The sequence below is a fragment of the Lytechinus pictus genome, chromosome 5, assembly GCF_037042905.1.
Source record: "Lytechinus pictus isolate F3 Inbred chromosome 5, Lp3.0, whole genome shotgun sequence".
NCBI lineage: Eukaryota > Metazoa > Echinodermata > Echinoidea > Temnopleuroida > Toxopneustidae > Lytechinus > Lytechinus pictus.
In genome coordinates, this window is record NC_087249.1 from 21,122,106 (window position 1) to 21,141,631 (window position 19,526).

Here is a 19,526-nt window from a genome sequence, read left to right on the forward strand (position 1 = left end):
CATATCTTTCCCTTTAAAGTGAAAAAGAAAATACAGGTTGTATTAAATAAATGAGGAGAAACACACACTCAAATGTAAACATTGAATTGAAACAGCCTTGTGGGTTACCTGAAGATCACAAGTGTTGTTATTTTTAAACTAACTAACTTTCATAACAAAAAAATAAAGGCAAGTTTTCCTTGACCCAATGTACAGTGTTGCATCAGTTATGGGAATTTATCATTTCCGCAGTCTGTGAATACAGAAGAGACAGATAATAGTACACCTAATAACAAACAGGGTCACATCTTTCAGAGCATGGTTCCATAACTCTATTCTTCATCATCATTGTCATATTCTTTTGTGAAAACATTTTTTTCCATTTTTTTTTTGTCTGAGGTGATTTGTGTTTCAGTTGTTGTACTGCCTCCGGCTTGAGGATCAAACCCCACTGTGTGTGTATGTGTATGTGAAAATCAGTGCATAGCTTTGCCATACCTCTGTGATTTACTTTAAAAACACTAAGGTTATATTCCAATGGAGTGACCTTCTGTCTCTATTAAATGTCCGGTTACAACTTACGACTTTATTGCATTAGAATAAACCTTTATTGTATTACATTCGACCAATATTTCCTTTGATGTAGTCTGCTTCATGTGATAATCTGTAGACTGATGTCATGTTGAAGGTATTGGTCTCTCACCCACCTTTCACTATATTGATTCAAGAGATTTAAGATTTTTTTATTCTATTTGATATCAACACATAGGCCCTATTTATACAATGATATAGTTAAAGTAAAGATACATGTAACAGTTATACAAACATGAAAGTTCAATGAATTATTACATACAAAGGAAAAAAGTAAGTATACATGTATAATCACATGAAATTTTGGTCACTGCAAAGTTAAAAAAATACATCTATATTGTTGAGGCTGTGTGCCAAATTGAAATGACAATATTGAATTATAATTTAGTTCAGTTTGATTAGAAAACAAAGTTAAAAGATGAGCCAGAGGCCAGCATTATCAATATTGGCAAATACATTGCAATCAAATATGATTTTGATGAAATGTAATCTTAATAACGAAAGTCATAATATAGTCTTTTTCTCGGCTGCATAGCAGAGCAAAACTGTTTTTTGGTCAGCACTGCTACTATATTGAATTGTGTAAAGCAGGCGAGACTGCCACAGGCACTCCACTTGTAATGAAATTCAAATGTTGATTAATGAATAATTTTCTGACTCATCCAGTCTACATGCTTACTTCCATTTGGCTTGATAATTTTTAACATGCTCCATTATATTTGCAAACATATTGTAATTGTTTAGAAGTGCTAAACAGGCTTTTAGTACTTATCCTTTTCAAAGTTCTCTAATTAACATATATGTTTTCGCAAACATAGTGTACTTTTAAGGAGTTTTTTAAAGACCTTATTGGGAAGAAAATAATTGTTAAAAATATCTGATTAATCAAGAATAGAATTATTAAGTAAACCACTCATAAAGAAGTGAATGATCAAGATAGAATTCTGAAATTAATTGTATCCCCCGAACAGAGTTCGGAGGATACTATGGATTTGGCCTCGTCGCGCTGCCGCCGCGTCCGCCGCCGCAGAGATTTCCTTGTGAGCGCTCTATCAGCCGCATTTCTTCTCCGATCATCTTCAAATTTGTCATGAAGGTTGAGTATGGTATAGCGAAGCCGCCTATCGATTTTGGTGTGGGCGGAGACATTGTTGCCATGGTAACAAGAGTTTTTGTGGAAATAGCAGAGATGTCTTTGTGAGCGCTCTACCAGCTGCATTACTTCTCCGATCATCTTCAAATGTGGCATGAAGGTCCTTTATGGTAAAGCAAAGCCGCCTATTGATTTTGGTGTGGGTGGAGACATCGTTGCCATGGTCACGAGTTTTTGTGGAAATAGCAGAGATGTCCTTGTGAGCGCTCTATCAGCCGCATTTCTTCTCCGATCATCTTCAAATTTGTCATGAAGGTCCAGTATGGTAAAGCAAAGCCGCGTATTGATTTTGGTGTTGGCGGAGACTTCGTTGCCATGGTAACAAGAGTTTTTGAGGAAATAGCAGAGATGTCATTGTGAGCGCTCTACCAGCTGCATTTCTTCTCCGATCATCTTTAAATGTGGCATAAAGGTCTATTAAGCAAAGCCGCCTATTAATTTTTGTGTGGGCGGAGACATCGTTGCCATGGTAACGAAAGTTTTTTAAAAAATAGCTGAGATTTCCTTGTGAGCGCTCTACCAGCTGCATTTCTTCTCCGATCATCTTTAAATGTGGCATGAAGGTCCGTTATGGTAAAGCAAAGCCGCCTAATGATTTTGGAATGGGTGGAGAAATGGTTTCCATGGTAACTATATTTTTGTGGAAAATTTGGTAAAACCTGTAACTTCTGCTTTTTTCCAGTTTGTCTTAACAGTTGGCACACAGAAGCAATATTAGAAGGTGAAGCGAAGATGCCTATCAGTTTTTGTGGGGGGTCTTAGGGTTAGGTTTACAAAATATATCCAGATTACTCTATAATTGTATTCCCCAACAGGTGATACTGGACAATACTTTAGGTTCTGCAGAGTCACGCTACTACGTCATATTATTGTCAGCAAATTTAGTACCCACAGGCAAAATGTGGGCAGGGTCATTGTCGCCATGACAATTGTATTTATTTGTCAAATTTCTGTGTGAGCTCTATATATCGCAATGACGGATGACGCGGTGGGTTCGGGGGAAACATGTGCTACTACGTCATATTATTGTCAGCAAATTTGGTACCCACAGGCAAAATGTGGGCAGGGTCATTGTCGCCATGACAATTGTATTTATTTGTCAAATTTCTGTGTGAGCTCTATATATCGCAATGACGGATGACGCGGCGGGTTCGGGGGATACATGTGCTCGGCCGCGCAACCCGCCGAGCATCTCTAGTTTTATTGAGATTTCAAGATTTTTATTCAAAACTGAAACGGCAACTGATATAGGCCCTTTTCACGATACTATCATGGTAACTATAATGGTAATGATGCCCACCAGCCAATCAGAAAAGTGGATTCCATGTAAATTACCATTGGATTGCAAAGTTATTCTAATGATTTTTTTGTATTTATTTATTATATGTTATATATTGTTCTTTGTATACCAACAGCCGGTATATGATTTTAATGCCAATGTTATTTCTTTTTATTTTGAGCAATTAGGGTCCCCGGCTTACAACAATTTGAGAATGATGCATGACATCAAAATGACAAAAATATGGTTAGAGCTATAGCAGCTGATGTTCATGCTTAGACTGTACAAAATGCATTATAATCGATGCATGTTTGCGTAAGTTGTACAAAAAATTACCAGAAGAACATGCATAAGCAAGATTTGAACACGGGCATCAGAGAGATGCCAAAATAAGGTGAAATCTTGTTATATTTCATTGACTGTCTTCTAGAACTTTAGGCAGAAGATTTTCTGCTTATGGAAATATGCCCTTTTAATTGAAAGATTTTTTTTCTGCACTTGCTACCACATTTAAAGGTCAAGTTCACCTCAGAAAAATGTTGATTTGAATCAATAGAGAAAAATCAGACAAGCATAATGCTGAAAATTTCATCAAAATCAGATGTAAAATAAGAAAGTTCTGACATTTTAAAGTTTTCTCTTATTTTTCACAAAATAGTTATATGCACAATATAGTCATATGCAAATGAGAGAAGCGATGATGTTCCTCACTCACTATTTCTTTTGTTTTTTATTATTTGAATTATACAATATTTCAATTTTTACAGATTTGACAATAAGGACCAACTTGACTGGACCATAAAATGTTAAACTATGGTAATTCTACATGTTCAGGGAGAAATAGAACTTTGTTTCACAGCACAATGAGGAGAAAATTAGAATATTTCATATTTCATATAATAAAATAGGAAAGAAATAGTGAGTGAGTGATGTCATCAGTTCCTTCATTTGCATACCGACCGGGATGTGCATATAACTGTTTTGTGAAACTAAGTGAAACTTAAAAACGTTGTAACTTTCTTATTTTACATCCGATTTTGATGAAATTTTCAGTGTTATGCTTGTTGGATTTTCTCTTTTTATACGAATCAACTTTTTGTTAGGTTGGACTTGTCCTTTAAGAATGACAAAACTGCACAGCATTGCAAATTATTTGCTATTTGGAGCTGTGCTTGAGTGTTTTCCATAAATATTACCAAATCATGAAGTAATCATTAAACAGGTTTCCTTAATCGACTTGGGTGAGTAGATACTTTAGTAGATTTGTTAATGATTGAAAGACATTTAAAGAAAAGAAAAATGATATCAAATATCCTTCAACAATGATATCAAATTTCCTTTGATTTGTAGTATCTGTATATGTTTAACTGCTTGGATGTGGACTTGATTTGCACAATCACAAAGTGAAAGTGAAACATCTCCTTAGGTCAAGAGGTTTTTTTTTTCTTTTTAATTAATTTATTTTTTCTCTACATAAGGAAGTTAAAGTTTTAATTAATCAAGATGATGAATTAAAGATCACATTTAATTTGTTTCACTTTTATACTAGCTTTACAACAATTGAATCTTTTATTTATATACAATTTAAGTTTAGAATTTAATGTTCCCTCTTAGCAATACAAATTGTATCATTAATCTCTGAAAGTCTGGAACTAGTCTATCTATTCATACAGTATTACATTGTGATTTGAATTTCTTGTTATCACTTGTTCATGTTCATATTTTTTTTTCTTTTTTTGCTAAAAATTCTGAAATTATTTTTTGAACAAATAAAAAAAGAATCATGCATTCTGGGTCTATCATTGGATGATGAGCATCCAAGTCACTTGAACATTCTCCAGAAGTCGTTTTGAGTTCATAAATATGAAAATGACTCTTGAGACTTGAAAAGTGACATTTCCCTTATTTTGGCTTACTAATGTAAGAATCAATGGATCATGTCTATCATGTATATTTTACACAGAAGTCAATCAATGAGTGTTATGTAGAATCACTGCTACCAAGTTATTTGCTCATCAAATGTGTTTTCTTGACAAGTTATTTTAAGAGGAACTTGAATACTTTTTGTGTTGTTGAGAAAACTATTTCTGAAACTTACTTCTGATCATAAAATATAACAATTTTTTTCTTTCTATCTCTCTGTTTGTCTCCTCTCTGTCTCTCTTTCTTTCTCTCATCCTCTTTCTCTTTCTCTCTATTTACAGGTATATAAGAGTGAGCAAGAGATAGATGGAGTGGTATGCGACCCTCTGAAAGCTACCCATACTATTAGGAATGTCACCAGCAATGAGATGTGTTTTTCCTTCTGGGATGTCAATGTTAGGATGGAATGGGATAGTAAGTATTTTGACATTTACCATAAATTGTATTAATGTTGATTGTATAAAATTATAATAAAACATTACTTGTAAATGGAGATGAAGGAGAAGGAAAATCGATAGGGAGGGGGATGAAGAGGAGCAGAGGACAGAGAAGGAGGAGGAGAATCAGAGGAAGAAAGAGGAAGAGGAATATAGAGAAGCGGAAGATCGAGGAGAGGGGAATGATGGGGAGGAGGGGGGAGGGAGGGAGGAGGAGGAAAAGAGGCAGAAGAAGAAGTGTTCAGAATTTATAGCAAAGAAGAAGAATGCTGAGGATATGGTGGGTGGTATTTGGCTTTTAATTATAGTTTAAGTAGTAATGATTTTCTATTATTTCAAAATGATTATTTCTTTGGATTTGCTGACATATATTCCTGTTTCAGGGCATCAGCTGTAAGATGATGTATATATATATTTGTTTATCTTTTCAGCTACGTTAGATATATCCAATACACTGGAAGTTCTTTCGCCAGATACAGTCATCTCACACCAGCTCATGAAAAGGGTGTGGCCAGCGACCCAACGAGACACGTGCTTCGTCTCCCATCTCCGCAAACTAGACCTTAGCATTCAAAACACACAAGATGTTGGCTCCTGGCTCGTCATCAACTTCTCCACAGAACATCCCAAAGCGGTGAGTCCTTAGTGTACTCTTTCTTTCACAAACTTGGATGGTTTATGATATTTCAAAGTTTGATTTGTGGGTTTACAAATTTTACTTTAGGCAATTCTTAATAATCTTATTAATCTTGGTTTCCCCAAATGAATAAGCGTAGGGTGGAAAAGCAGTGTGTGTCTATCCTGGGAAATCAGACTCAGACTTTTTGGGCTGTATTCCCAGGGGGGGGGGGGGTACTCGACCAAAAAAGTGGTAGGTATGTGCTGCGGGCAAGACAAAAAAGGAGGGTCCTCGGAACGGGCTTCGGAACTACAAATGTTTGTGAAAACGGGGGTCCTTGGAACGGGTCGCCTGCCTGTGAGTGCGTATGCATCCCTATGGAACGGGTATTGCGCAGAGGCAATGGTCGGACAGCGCTCTGCGGCTGCTTTTCACCAAAATTGCAGCTCATTGTAGCAGATCAATGCGGCCGGAACGGCGTAACGATAAATATGCGAAGCTTTGGAAAGGATTTCTTTTTTCTTGATAAGAAGAAAATGCTATGCTTTAGAGCGGCTTTCTTTGTTTTTTTTCTCAATAAGATAAAAATGCTATGCCTTGGAACGGAAATTTGAGTGTAAAAAAGGGGGTCCCCTCCGCGGCACATACCCTGTTTGCATTGAAATAGATTTTTCTTCAAAAAATAGAAATCCCATGATCAGAGTATGATTGTAATACACAGGAAGGATATGGTCTATATATATACAGTGCGTCCCACAGAAAACGAAATCGAGATATATTGATGATTTATCATAACTTATTTACAAATAAAATAAACAAATGACCTACCATTGTAAAGCTTAGAATCTCCTCTTTCATCTGAAATTCCTTAGATATATTCTTATTCACGCATGAGTGAGCAAAAACAATTTGAAGAGGGGATACCAAAAAGTCACTTGGCGGGCTGTATCTGGGTTTCAAAAAGAAAACCACGTTTTTAAAAAGTTCAATATCTGCTCTTTAATTTGATATCAATTACAGAAAATGGTCAAGAAATAACAAAGTTCTGGTTATTTGAAATAAGGCTTAAATTTCAATAATTTCATAAAATGAAGAGGTTTTACAGGCTAGCGATCAAACTCACTCGACACTCCGTTTTGTTGACGATCAGCCATGCATTCAGTCTTTTGTTAAGCGTGCGATAGCTTATGTGGGAAACCGGTGAAAACCGTTATTTAATGAAATTTTGGAAATACAAGCATTGTTTCGAGGGAACATAACTTTTTTACTTCTTGACCATTTTCTGTGATTAAGGTATCAAATAAAAGAGCAGATATTGAACTTTTTAGGCATGTGATTTTCTTTTTGAAATTCAGATACCCCCGCCAAATGAGTTTTTGGTATCCTTTCTTCAAATTGTATTTGCTCACTCATGCGTGAATGAGAAATAATCTAAGTAATATCAGATGAAAGAGGAGATTCTAAGCTTTACATTGGTAGGTCATTTGTCTATTGTATTTATGATTAAGTTATGATAAATCATCGCTAAATCTCGGTTTCATTTTTTGTGGGACGCACTGTATATATATATATATATATATATATGTATATATGCCTACATCCTACGTAAGGGCGAAGTCTATGAATGAGTTTATTCCGTCATAATAGACATTTCGACGTTTAAGCGAGTGTAGAGGGCGTTTAGGCGAATTGTGAACAGTGTAAAAAGACAAAAGAATTTGCCTTTCCGGCGGATCTAGTATGATATATATATATATACATCTCTTAGGTGTTTATTATTATTATGGCAAGCACATGTACATTGTATATCTAAATATATCAGTACTTTGTTGGTGTCCTAGCTTCAATGGAATTCTTGGTATATTTCAGAGTTTTTCAAATCGATATACTTTTATGTCACTTTTGTTGAAAAGAAAAACAAATATATTGAAAGTTTCTATCCTTGATTATTTCAATTTTGGTTAATAAACTTAAAAAACCATGGACTTTTTTCTGTGTTCACCTCTCTCCAACCTCAATGCAAAATCACTATTGGAAAGCGTTAGGAGAGCTTGGCATTGAAACACATTTCTTTATTTACCTCAGTTAATATCCTTTGATTCCACCTAACTCTGAGTACTCAACCAATATTTGTCTTTCAATATTTTTTTAGTAAACCAGGGGGCTTTGAAGTATTTTGCAAACAGTTAAAATGTACATTGTATGCATTCCGTAACTGTTGTGTGTTTTCTGAGACGGTGAAAAAAATGCTGGTCAGACATGCATGAAAACTTAAACAAATCATGGGAACAAAACAAGGTCTGGGCTCTGTTACACAAAGGTTTACAATCAATGACAACATGGCAGTGGCCAAACAACATCAGTACAAGAGATTGACGAGTAGCCAATCAGTAATGTCATACTGAATTAACCATTGATTGCAGGCCTTTAAAGGGCCTTTAAAAGGCTGCAGTGGCCCTGGTAGTAACATTTTGTAAAGGGTGTCGAGGCCTGTGATCAAGAAGGGAGTCCAATTTATTTGCTGCCTCTTCAGGACAGAATTTGTGGCCTCATGAGATGGGTAATTCATGGTACAATCTGTTCATTTACTTATGTTATACCTGTGTGACCATATGTCAAGCTTTTGTAAAGGTTCATTGCTCATACTATGTCAAGTGCAACTAATTGTTTGCATTATGATAGGTTATCTTTTAGAGTTAAGTGATTTGCATGATTAATGATTTTTCCAAAATCAGTCTGTAATACGTAGACTAATGTGACGATTTCATTTCTGTTTGCGTTTTTCAGACAAGCAAATGCATAAGAGCTAAGGTCAACGTGAGCATGCTCTGTCAGACGTTCCTTGATCCACCCGATATACCTAAAGAGAAGGCAACGCGAGAAAACCTCGTCTGTAAGATCTACTACGTCGCTCATGGTAAGTAATCATAGAACGTTACTTCACAATCACATTCAGTGCATCCTCCTTGAATTCAACCCTCCTTCTCTCCTCCATCACCTGATCTGACTAGAGAAAACAGGGAAGAAGCAGGAGGTAGGGAAGAGTAGAGTTGCAATCATGCAATTTTTTTGAGCTAGGATCACAAACATGAATCACAAATCAAAAATGCAAACCCAAACATGCTACTCGGGGGAAGAGTGTATGATTGTCCCGTTTTCCCCCTTTAAAGACCACCCACCATGTATCAAAGTGAGTTTGACTTGTAAAGATTATTTTCAGGCTGTATGCAATACATTCCTGAACCAGAAGACAGCTCGTTGCGTAATATTGCCTGAATTAGTCTCATGTTGCCCGAGTCTTGAGGAGGGCAATATGGGTCTACGCTGGCTGGGCCATTGTGACATATTTTGTGTTGAGTCAATAGACGGAGAAAATATGTGCATTTATATCTTGTTTCCAAAATGCCTTATTCAGGTCATAATAATTGATATCTTCATTGTGTTTCATGAAACATTTGTGTTTGTGGTTCTGCGGAAGCACATTCCAAAACACATCTTTTTCAGCATTTTATTTCCACGCTTTGAAAGACTTTATTAAATCCAACCATGGTTTGAACTGCATGTCTTTAAAAACTATGATTTTAGAGTGAAAATCACAGCCAAGAAGGGTTGGATTGAAGGAGAAGGATACATGGAATAGGGTAAAATGGAGGGATGGTGTCATAGCAATTTTGATAATTGTTAGATTAGTCTAGTCTTTGCTGTAAAATGAAAAAGCTTTAACCTCAGAAAACTTTGATTGAAATACTTGAATTTCACTCATCATTCTTATTAAATACAACATTTCAGTAATGAAATGTTGTTCCTAGGTAAATCAAACATCAAATGCAGCTTGGACTAGTGTGAAATTGTGTTTATTTTGTATAAAAGTCAAATGTCTTTTAGCAACTTCATTATGTACATGTATCATGTCTGTCTGTCTGTATGTATGTATGTGTGTATGTCTGTGTATGCACAATATTGATGTGTGGGTGTCAATATTGCTTAGAAAAAGAACTAACAATGGAATTAACTCCATAAGTATTGATTTGTCTTCAATCATTCTCTAAGAGGCATATGCATATTGAAGACAATCTAAGTCTTAAGTTTATCAATAAATAAAAATTATTTCTTTTAAAGAATAGATAACTTAAGTACCTTGTATAACTTGAAGGTAGTCCTCATGATTGTTTTAAAAGTAAACTTCCTGAAGTTTCAGTTTCAATATCATGGGATGAAAATCAGAATTACTATTGTCTCTTGAGACTTCACGACACACTGACCTTGTCTGAGACATTGCTGTGATTACTTTCTTTTTTTTTATTGCAAGAATACTGTAGGTGTAGTAGTAGTAGAAGTTACAGTAGAAATGACAATATTTGTAATAGGAGTATAGTGTAGTGGTGCTAATTGTAGCTGCAGTAATATTCATAATAGTTGTAGTTTTAGTGTTAGCAGGCTTAGCAGCAGCAGCAGTAGAAGTAGTAGAAGTAGTAGTAGTAGTAGTCGTAGTAGTAGTAGTAGTAGTAGTAGTAGTAGTAGTCGTAGTGGCAGTAGTATTAGTAGTAGTAGAAATAGTAGTAGAAGTAGTAATAGAAGTAGTAGTAGAAGTAGTAGCAGTAGTAGTAGTAGTAGTAGTAGTAGCAGTAGTAGTAGTAGTAGTAGTAATAGCAGTAGTAGTAGTACTAGTAGTAGTAGTAGTAGTAGTAGCAGCAGCAGCAGTAGTAGTAGTAGTAGTAGTAGTAGTAGTAGTAGTAGTAGTAGTAGCAGTAGTAGTAATAGTAATATTAGTGGCAGTAGTAGAAGTAGTAGTAGTAGTAGTAGTAGTAGTAGTAGTAGTAGTAGTAGTTCTAGTTGTAGTAGTAGTAGTAGTAGTAGTAGTTCAAGTTGTAGTAGTAGTAGTAGTAGTAGTAGTCGTAGTAGTAGTAGTCGTAGTCGTAGTGGCAGTAGTAGTAGTAGTAGTAGTAGTAGTAGTAGTAGTAGTCGTAGTCGTAGTGGCAGTAGAAGTAGTAGTAGTAGTAGTAGAAGTAGTAGTAGTCATAGTGGCAGTAGAAGTAGTAGTAGTAGTCAGTTATTTGTCAAGATATTTACAATTTCATGATAAAAGTACCACTATACCGCTAAGAGTTCTCCCATCAACATGGTCTCTGCTTGGTCAACCATGTAGTCTACCTGCAGGGTGCTGTCAAGCATGGTGTATGGCAAACCTTTTTAATGTGTTTCCTTTCTAGTCAATAACGTAAGTTTCCTCTCCAAAGTTTGGGTACTATTGATTTTACACTCGAAATAGAATATACATACCTCTCCTTTGGCAAGAAGCATTTTCGACTATTATAAATTTCAATAAAGTTCATTCATTCCTTTAAGGTAATCAAACATACATCTCTCTCCCTTGGTTTTTTTTCCCTCTTCCCAGCCAATCCGGGTGGATGGGTACCCGGATCTGTACTGAGGACAGTCTACAAGAGAGAGTATCCCAAGTTCCTTAGAAAGTTTTCCGCCTACGTCCAGGAGAAGTGCAAAGACAAGCCCATCAGTTGGTAACATTTGTCATAGAGAGAGATAGAGAGATAAAGAAAGGGAAAAAAGATCAGGGGGAGTGTTTCATAAAAACATCTTGTCAGTGATTTTCACTGATGAATCTGCTCTGAACCAATCAGATGCAAGGATTTCAGTAGCTTATGGTTGATAATCAATTAAAGTCACTAATGTCTGTTGCCTTAAAGACGTTTCCACTTCTCCCTGCATTTCCCAGAAGATGAAGTTGGCCTGGTCTGACCAATCAAGTCACTGTAAAAGGAGAAGTAAGGCCTACTGATGACACCCTTTGTAACCTATTAAAATTCCAACTCTTACAAACCTTTGTGAATGTAAAGTCTATGTTCCCTGCCATTGCATGTGATGTGACCTTATGGGTCACGAAGTGATGTTGCAAACAATGATGTGGAAATGTAATTCCACTGAATAGGAATGACCTTTCACGCATTTGGCTCCCGAATTGCAAGTTTTAAGAGTTTTTATGAATTATAAGTTTCCTGTACCTAGGCTGATGTACAAAGCTCAAAAATTTCAAGTTTTTTTTTCAACAAGATAGCCATACCATGCCCCAAAATTTCATGTTTTTTTCTCCCAAAGAACAATGATTTTTCTTTTCAATGAGAGCTCAAAAATGATATTTTCATAGAGTCTCAAGAGATTGTCTAAGAATTGCCTTGTTAATCGTTTTTTTTTTTTAATGTATGATAAGTGTATGTGTGTGGGTGTAGTCCTTGAAAATACAAATCTCATGGATGTCGGTTTAATTTGGGATCTGGTACAGGTTTTCACTTCTCTCAACTGGCGCCCATGTGACCAAGCATTATTTTCAAAGCAGGTATTGTAACTATAGAACATAGTTTTCATTCTGACTTGTTTCAGAAATAAACACCTCAAGTGCATGTCCTTATTACGCCCACAAACCCAATTTGTAATAATAAAATCATTGTGATATCAGGATTTGTTCCCACAACTTTCAATCGCTTCTTTAATAGGCTTGAAGCTTTTAATATGCAATTATTGAGAAATAATTGGTGCGAATTGTCTGACCATGTATGCATGATACTTTTATGAAATGTTGCTGTGTTTTGTTTGTCGCCTCATATGTAAACAAGGCTCTAGTGTCCTTGCGTAGAACAGGTCTACGGAAGTAAGCCCTGTTAACATTCAGATAATTTCAGTGCATTTATGTAACTCCCAACTATTTCTATTCTGGATGGATGACTACTATTTTATATCATTCAAACGTATGATGAGAACCTTCAATTTTTCTCTTTTTGAAAAAAATCATAATGGTAGCTCAAGATATTTCAAATTTTCTTTAAAACTTTGGACAGGATGAGTACGGTATTGTCTATTGATATCTGTTGGCTATGTCATATATTCTGATCATGCTTATGCAAATATGCTTTCAGAATGACTAGAATATGAAAAGCACCCCCCCCAAAAAAAAAAAAAAAGTGAAGATTGTGCATTAAAAATGTGTTCTGAAAGTATGAATTGCTGTCAAGCATGTGCATATTGTTACTTTACCTGGTGTTGTCTGAAGTGATATGGAAGTTCATTTGGCTTTAATACTGTTTTCAATCCATTCTCCATAGGACACTTTTCTAGACAATCATTATGAAATAGCCCAGTGATGGTCTCTCTCAATGTAATACCTAGTATTTGATTATTCAGTGTTCAAAAGGTTAAATAGATGAAAGAGCAGTTTATATTATCTTGATGAAGATGAGACATCATAAAATAATTTCAGCCTATTTCACATTTAGGTGTATAGAAAACAGGTCATTAGCCAAAATACCAATTGTCCACATTTAAAGAGGGACAGTCCCTAAGTTTGGAGGAAAAGAAATAGGGAAGAAAGAGAGAGAGTCGCCAGTTGTCTTTGTCAATGACCTTGTATTTTTTGTAAAAGTCTGTCTGCAATTTTAGGTAAAGAGAAGAAAGGAATGTCTCTTGAAAATATGCGAATTTGATGTTAGGAGTTGGTAAGTTTAGGGTCCATGGTGCAATCAGTGTTTGAAGGGAATCACATGAGACACCACCTGACCGTTGCCTTTTTTTTAGTGAGTTTGGAGCCCCAATATAGAACCTTGTTGGGTCATGTCTTTTATTAATATCATTTCTAGTCTAGCAAACACATCCTTGTCCTTTCAAGCATAGATAAATGCTATCTGTGTTTGCTGTTAATGATAACACCCTTTTTTATGATTCCATTAACGAAGCATTGTACTTGATTTATAAGAATATGGAATCTCATGCAAACATTGAAATGGCCATCACGATTGTGTTTCTGTGTTTAAAAAACTGAGCAAATTCATTTCTCATTCTAGTTCAAGGCACAGAGTCCAATATCATTATTCAACATATTGGACAGGAATTTGAAGAGGTCAATCTCATTACTAAATTATCCATATCACCAAGACACACATCACTTGTTCCTTGGTAATCCCCACACATTCCCATCTTACCCTTCCATAAATGTATTGATTCTTTTTTTTTATGAGGGACAGTACCTATATTGGGAGAAAGAAAGCAGCAAAGTCATATTTTGTCCTTATATTTTTCCAAAATTCTATATATTTGATGTACCTATATAGGAATTCATGGAATGTAACTATTGTGAATTATTCTCTGCTTTGGGCGCCTCAGTTTTGTAGGTCTTTATGGTTGATAAATCTCCTGAAGACTGAAAATGCGCCATTTGTGTTGGACAATATTGACCATTCATGCAAAACTAGAAAAGAAATTACATGTGACAACAGATTTACTTGTACCAACGTTATATTTGATGTTTTGGTATATTTCTAACAGAGGAATGAATGATAGTCTGATTGAATTGTGATCTGGGTTGCAAAGCTCGAGATTTGAACTTTATGATAAATATCAATTCTCGTGAAAAAAAGTTGATTATAATCATTTTTTTTTAAATCACATTGTTAATTGAAATTGGGAGTGCTGCCGACTAATTGTACAAGATTGTTGGAGGAAGGTGTTGAATTGGTCTTTATTTCCAAGTGGTTGTTATGACCTGGTTTATATATCCCCCCCCAAAAAAAAATAATAATAATAATAAATAATAAAATAAAATAAATTAATAATAAGTAATAAATAAGTAAGTAAATAAATAAATATTGAATGAATAAATAAATGAATAACTAAATAAGTAAATAAATAAATAAATAAATCATAATCATAATTCATGCAAAAAAAATGACAAGTTGTGCTTTAGATAGACAGGCAGTCTAAAAAGAATGTTTGACTCTATTTAAGTTGCTGGTGATTGCCTCTGGTGATTACAAAATATTCATCAATAATGGACAGTGTTCATAAATAAGATAGAGGTGGTAGCAGGGGGCAGCTTCCCATACATTTTATCGAGAAGCAAAAAAAAAAGAAAAAAGGAGGGGATGCCATGGGGAAAATAAAAGAATGAGGTGTGGGTGGTGTAACTCTACAATATCTTATAATTTCATTGAAAACTATGTAATGTTTAACTTGTCTGCCTCCCCCTTCCCCCTCCCCCAGAATTAGAGCACACTTTTAACAGTCTTGATGGTGTAACTCACTATCTTTAGTTGATTCTGAGATTTATTTGATCGTTTGCAACTCTTTGTATTAAAGATGAGGCCATAAAAAGAAGGGTTTTCCCCGACGTCTTGGGCATCATAATCTACTATTCTTTCAAGCATATTATTTTGAATTCCCCTTTTAGTATGAGGTATGGGCGAAAGATCTCAATTCGCTGTGATTTTCCATGAATTCTTGGAATTCCTGCGTCTTTCATTTTTGTCATGTCTTATTTTCTCAGTCACTCATTGTGTACACAATGAACTATTGTGCAAACACTCGCCCTCTGATTGAAAATGTATTTCATTTCATCACGTTTATATGAAGTGGTTTTAATCATCCTTTCTGACTCCTTACGTCAATATTGAAGGCAAAGGGACAAGGAAGTTTGGAAGAAAATTGAAGTGAAACAATAGAATGGGGGTGAAATTCATGAAAATCACATCAGGTTTAATCATCAAACATAACCTAGCATACCTCATTAGCAAACAGAGTATGCTTCATTTGTTATCACAGTAAGAAGGAAGGGGGTTTCCCTTTCCCAAAGTGTTTTCACTCTTGAATTTTCTTTTTTTGGGGGCATCATGGTCTAGTGGTCATGACTCATGTCTCTCAATCTGAGGCACGTGGGCCCGATCCCCAGCCATGACATGTTTTCCTTCAGCAAGAGATTTACCCGCATTGTGCTGCACTCAGTCCAGGTGAGGTGAATGGGTACTCTGAAGGAAGAAATTCCCAAAATGCTTGAACGCCTAATAGTGAAGCTAAAGCCGGGGTAAAAAAAGCAGTGCTTTGTATCCTCAGGCAAAAAGCACTTTACAAATCCAGCTTTATTGTAGTTTGCTATATTCCCCAAATTAACCTACAAAATTCTTTGTCAACTCAAGATGATCTCAACATATCAATATAAAATTGACTTTTCTTTGCATTTTCATGCCTTATTTCCCCCAATGATTTTAAGATTTGGATTAAATAGATGTCTGTGAGAGAATAATGAGATAATTCGGGCTGATACAAATGGGACTATGCATATGCATGTCGAGACTAGACTGAAACTGTTTGCTTGCAGGGGTGCGGGTATTTGCCCAAATCTTTGGCAAGTCCGGGTTCTAGGTCCTTTTCTTTGCCATTGATTGCAGACAATCACTGCTCAGACACTGACAAAGATCTCAAACAAATAAGGGAAAACTCCCAAATTGGATTTTATCTTGTTTACATGCTCTTTTAAAAAAGAGATCATTGTTATTATTATCAGAGGGGTAACTCCCACGGTGAACAGTATTAGAAAAGTATGTTGTAATCAGTTGACATAATTGACTCAAAACAAAGGTTTAAGACATTTGACAAGGTTTTTACATTTATCTAACTTTCATCATTCTTCATTGCAAAGAAGAAAAAAAATGACTTAAAAAGAATGAATATATATGATAAATTGATAGAAACATGACTTATTGACATCTGTGTAATGGGTACGATCTATATATTTTAGATGGGAAATGTTTGAGAAGAAATATATTGATTCTATGAGGAAGTAAAAGTTTGATAATATTCTCATGAAAAAGCTATTATATTAAAATATTCATGGTGGTTAACAACCAATTTCCTCCAGTTGCATTTTTTGTGAAAAAATCCCACAAAACGATACAATTCAGTTTTCATCTTGGCTTATTGTTCTTTTCACTTTTTTCGAGAATAAAAGTTTTGTAAACCAAATATGATCTTTTAATTTGTTTTGGCAGAAGCATAATAGTGTTTTAACTTTTTTAATAGAAAAAAAATGTCTAGGATACATGGGTATGGAGTGTTGGATAGATTAATAAGAGGCGAGGGTTTTTCAGGGAAATGAAAAATGAGCTCAACAATAATTGGTTTGCACATCATACTAGTTGTACATTATGGTGTGCTTGAATTAACCCCAAATTCAAATTGTCATCACTTTCTTATTTTACAACCAATTTTGATGGAATTTTCTGTGTTTATTTACCAACTCCTATGATATCAATCTGCTACAATGACAATATGACTCTAAAGTGAATTAAACTTTCTAGTTTTTGAATACCGGTATTTGATTTAAAATGGCTTAAAACAAGCCATGTTTGTACCAGGTAATCTCTCAGTTTCTGGTACTTCTACAACAGGTATTATCATAGACTAAAACTATGAATGAAGTGTTATGCACTGTAAACCTCATACTTGTTTGAATCCTCCATGTCAATTCACACTTTAGAAACACTCTCAAAGCAGACCATTATTCATCTGGTTTTGACTTGGCCCAAGTCAGTCGCTTAATGACTTATATTAATCAATGTTATATTTGATAGACTACTCTACTGTAAGATAGTCCTGGTGCATATTTAATTTGATTTTAAATTATTCTCACAAAATGAATAACAAAATATCAACCCAGTACAAGGTAATACATTTGATTATAATAATACAGTGTGGCAAAGAAATTTGATATAGCAAATAATGACAGGAGATCATAAATCCATAACAATGGCAATAAATGGGAGTGAAATATGAAGGAACTTGGCAAGCCGGGGTAATAGTATGCAGCGCTTAGAGACATACGTCATTTGTATTAAGCGCTATATGAATGTTGCATATTATTACATTATTATTAAAAAGCAGAGCTTGTAAAGTCTGCAGGTTCCATATCCATTTGATATAAAAATGAAAGTATATCGTGATTCTCATTGGGCAAAAAAATATTTTGAAATATTTTCTGGCAACATATTTGTAGTATGAATGAGTAAAGCTGCTAAATTTGCTTTCATACATTTGGTGGGTATATGAGACTACATAATCAAAGTGTTGCATTTTGGGTTTATTATGATCAAGGACTATTTGAGTTATTCAATAGGGCTTTGGGATAATGACTTTAAAACCCTATGCCTTATCACATATCCTACTGGTTTTTGTAAATAAACTTGTAAAATCTGGTTTAGGTAAGGAAGTTAGTCTGAAGTTTCAGTTTCCTTTTGATAAGCACTATCTCTGACCTTGGATTGAGTTTTACTGAATCATTCAAATCTGACCCAAGACTTATTAAACACCCATAACCTGCTTATTTCATAACCGATTTTGAAGACACTTGTTTTAAAATATTCTTCTCATTTTACTCTTTCCAATAAGATTGCTTCTCTTCTGGGGTTTTGGTTTCCTTTACAGAGAAAATGGAAAGTCTGTTCACCTACACTAAAATGAATGCAAACCTGTATGGGAAGGCCGTTTTGGGAGTTTTCATCGAAATATTTGGGTCAGTTGAATGAATCCACAGAAACAATAGTGGCCTCTTAACCAGTATTATTTTGGTTACTCACTATTGATTATATAGTCATGATGATTTCAGTTACATCCTTGTAACAAAAAGGTCTTATTTATTCACCTTGGCAAATGTATACACTAACACCCGCAGTTGTTTTTAGTCAACAATATAATATGCATTGTGGTAATTCTACCATATTTGTGGCTTTGAATCAGAATAAAAAGTAATTATAATTTTTTAAAATGACTATCCACAGGGTGATAAATCATTTAATGTAAAGAATTTTATTTCCATTTTAATGTTCAGGTTTTTTTCTGAATTTTCACAAAACGTACCCCATTTCTTTGTTAAACACATTTTCTTCCAACTTCAGCGATTTTCAATTTATACAAGTATGAAACATTATTTATTATTGCTCCTATCACCATACAATTGCATGCAGTAGTCTTATTGGAGGTTAGAATCCTGATATCAAGAAAATTTAGGCTGATAAAGGAATACCTACTCACATTGAGTTTTGGGGCACAAAGGAGAAAATTTGTGAATAGAAAAGTTACCAAAAGTCAAAGATGTAGAGGAAATATGTAAACAATGATTTATGTACTTTTGATGTGGCAAATTAAGCATGAAGCATAGGTGCTTTGTATGACAGGGAACTTGAAGCACAATGAAGTTAAGGTAGTCTTACAGGTACATGTAGCTTTTGGATTAGGCCCAGAAAGAAATATTGTTGTACGCTTCTGTGAGTTCTGTCATTAAATGAATGGTTGATTTCTGAACATTACTGCTTTAAGCTAAGACTGTAGGTGTCAACTATTTACCCCCCCCCCTCTTTAGAAGACAGAAGGCAATTGCTATAGTTATTTAGTTCGCTTTTTCTGTACCTGGCATTGCAAGGGAAATGCCTAAAACCAATTGTTGTCTGTAATCATAATTTTCATTTCTTTGCTGAATGAAATGATTAAAAGAATTAAGAATGAAAAGTAATAAGTTGATTCTTTTCACCTTTGAAAAGAATACTGAATACTTCCATAGAATAAAGAAAACCTTCACTCTTCCACATTTAGTGCATCTAAGATTTATAAGCAATGGAATTATCTTCCAATAATGATAATAATAATAATAGGCATTTTGTATAGCGCCATCTATCTAGAAACAATCGATTCCGAGGTGCATTGTTGTTATTATTA

At 34.9% G+C, this 19,526-nt stretch overlaps 1 protein-coding gene across 1 annotated transcript in view; it reads left to right on the forward strand.

Annotated features, from left to right (window-relative positions):
- The window catches only part of LOC129261671 (ceramide transfer protein-like), a 36,969-nt gene extending 22,707 nt beyond the window's left edge, over positions 1 to 14,262 (forward strand). Inside the window, exons 2-5 of the mRNA XM_054899721.2 lie at positions 5,207 to 5,339; positions 5,794 to 5,996; positions 8,769 to 8,898; positions 11,377 to 14,262. Of these exons, the coding sequence (XP_054755696.2) occupies positions 5,207 to 5,339; positions 5,794 to 5,996; positions 8,769 to 8,898; positions 11,377 to 11,504 (594 nt within the window). The 3' untranslated portion in view covers positions 11,505 to 14,262. The remainder of the gene's footprint in view (positions 1 to 5,206; positions 5,340 to 5,793; positions 5,997 to 8,768; positions 8,899 to 11,376) is intronic.
- Positions 14,263 to 19,526: the final 5,264 nt, after the last annotated feature.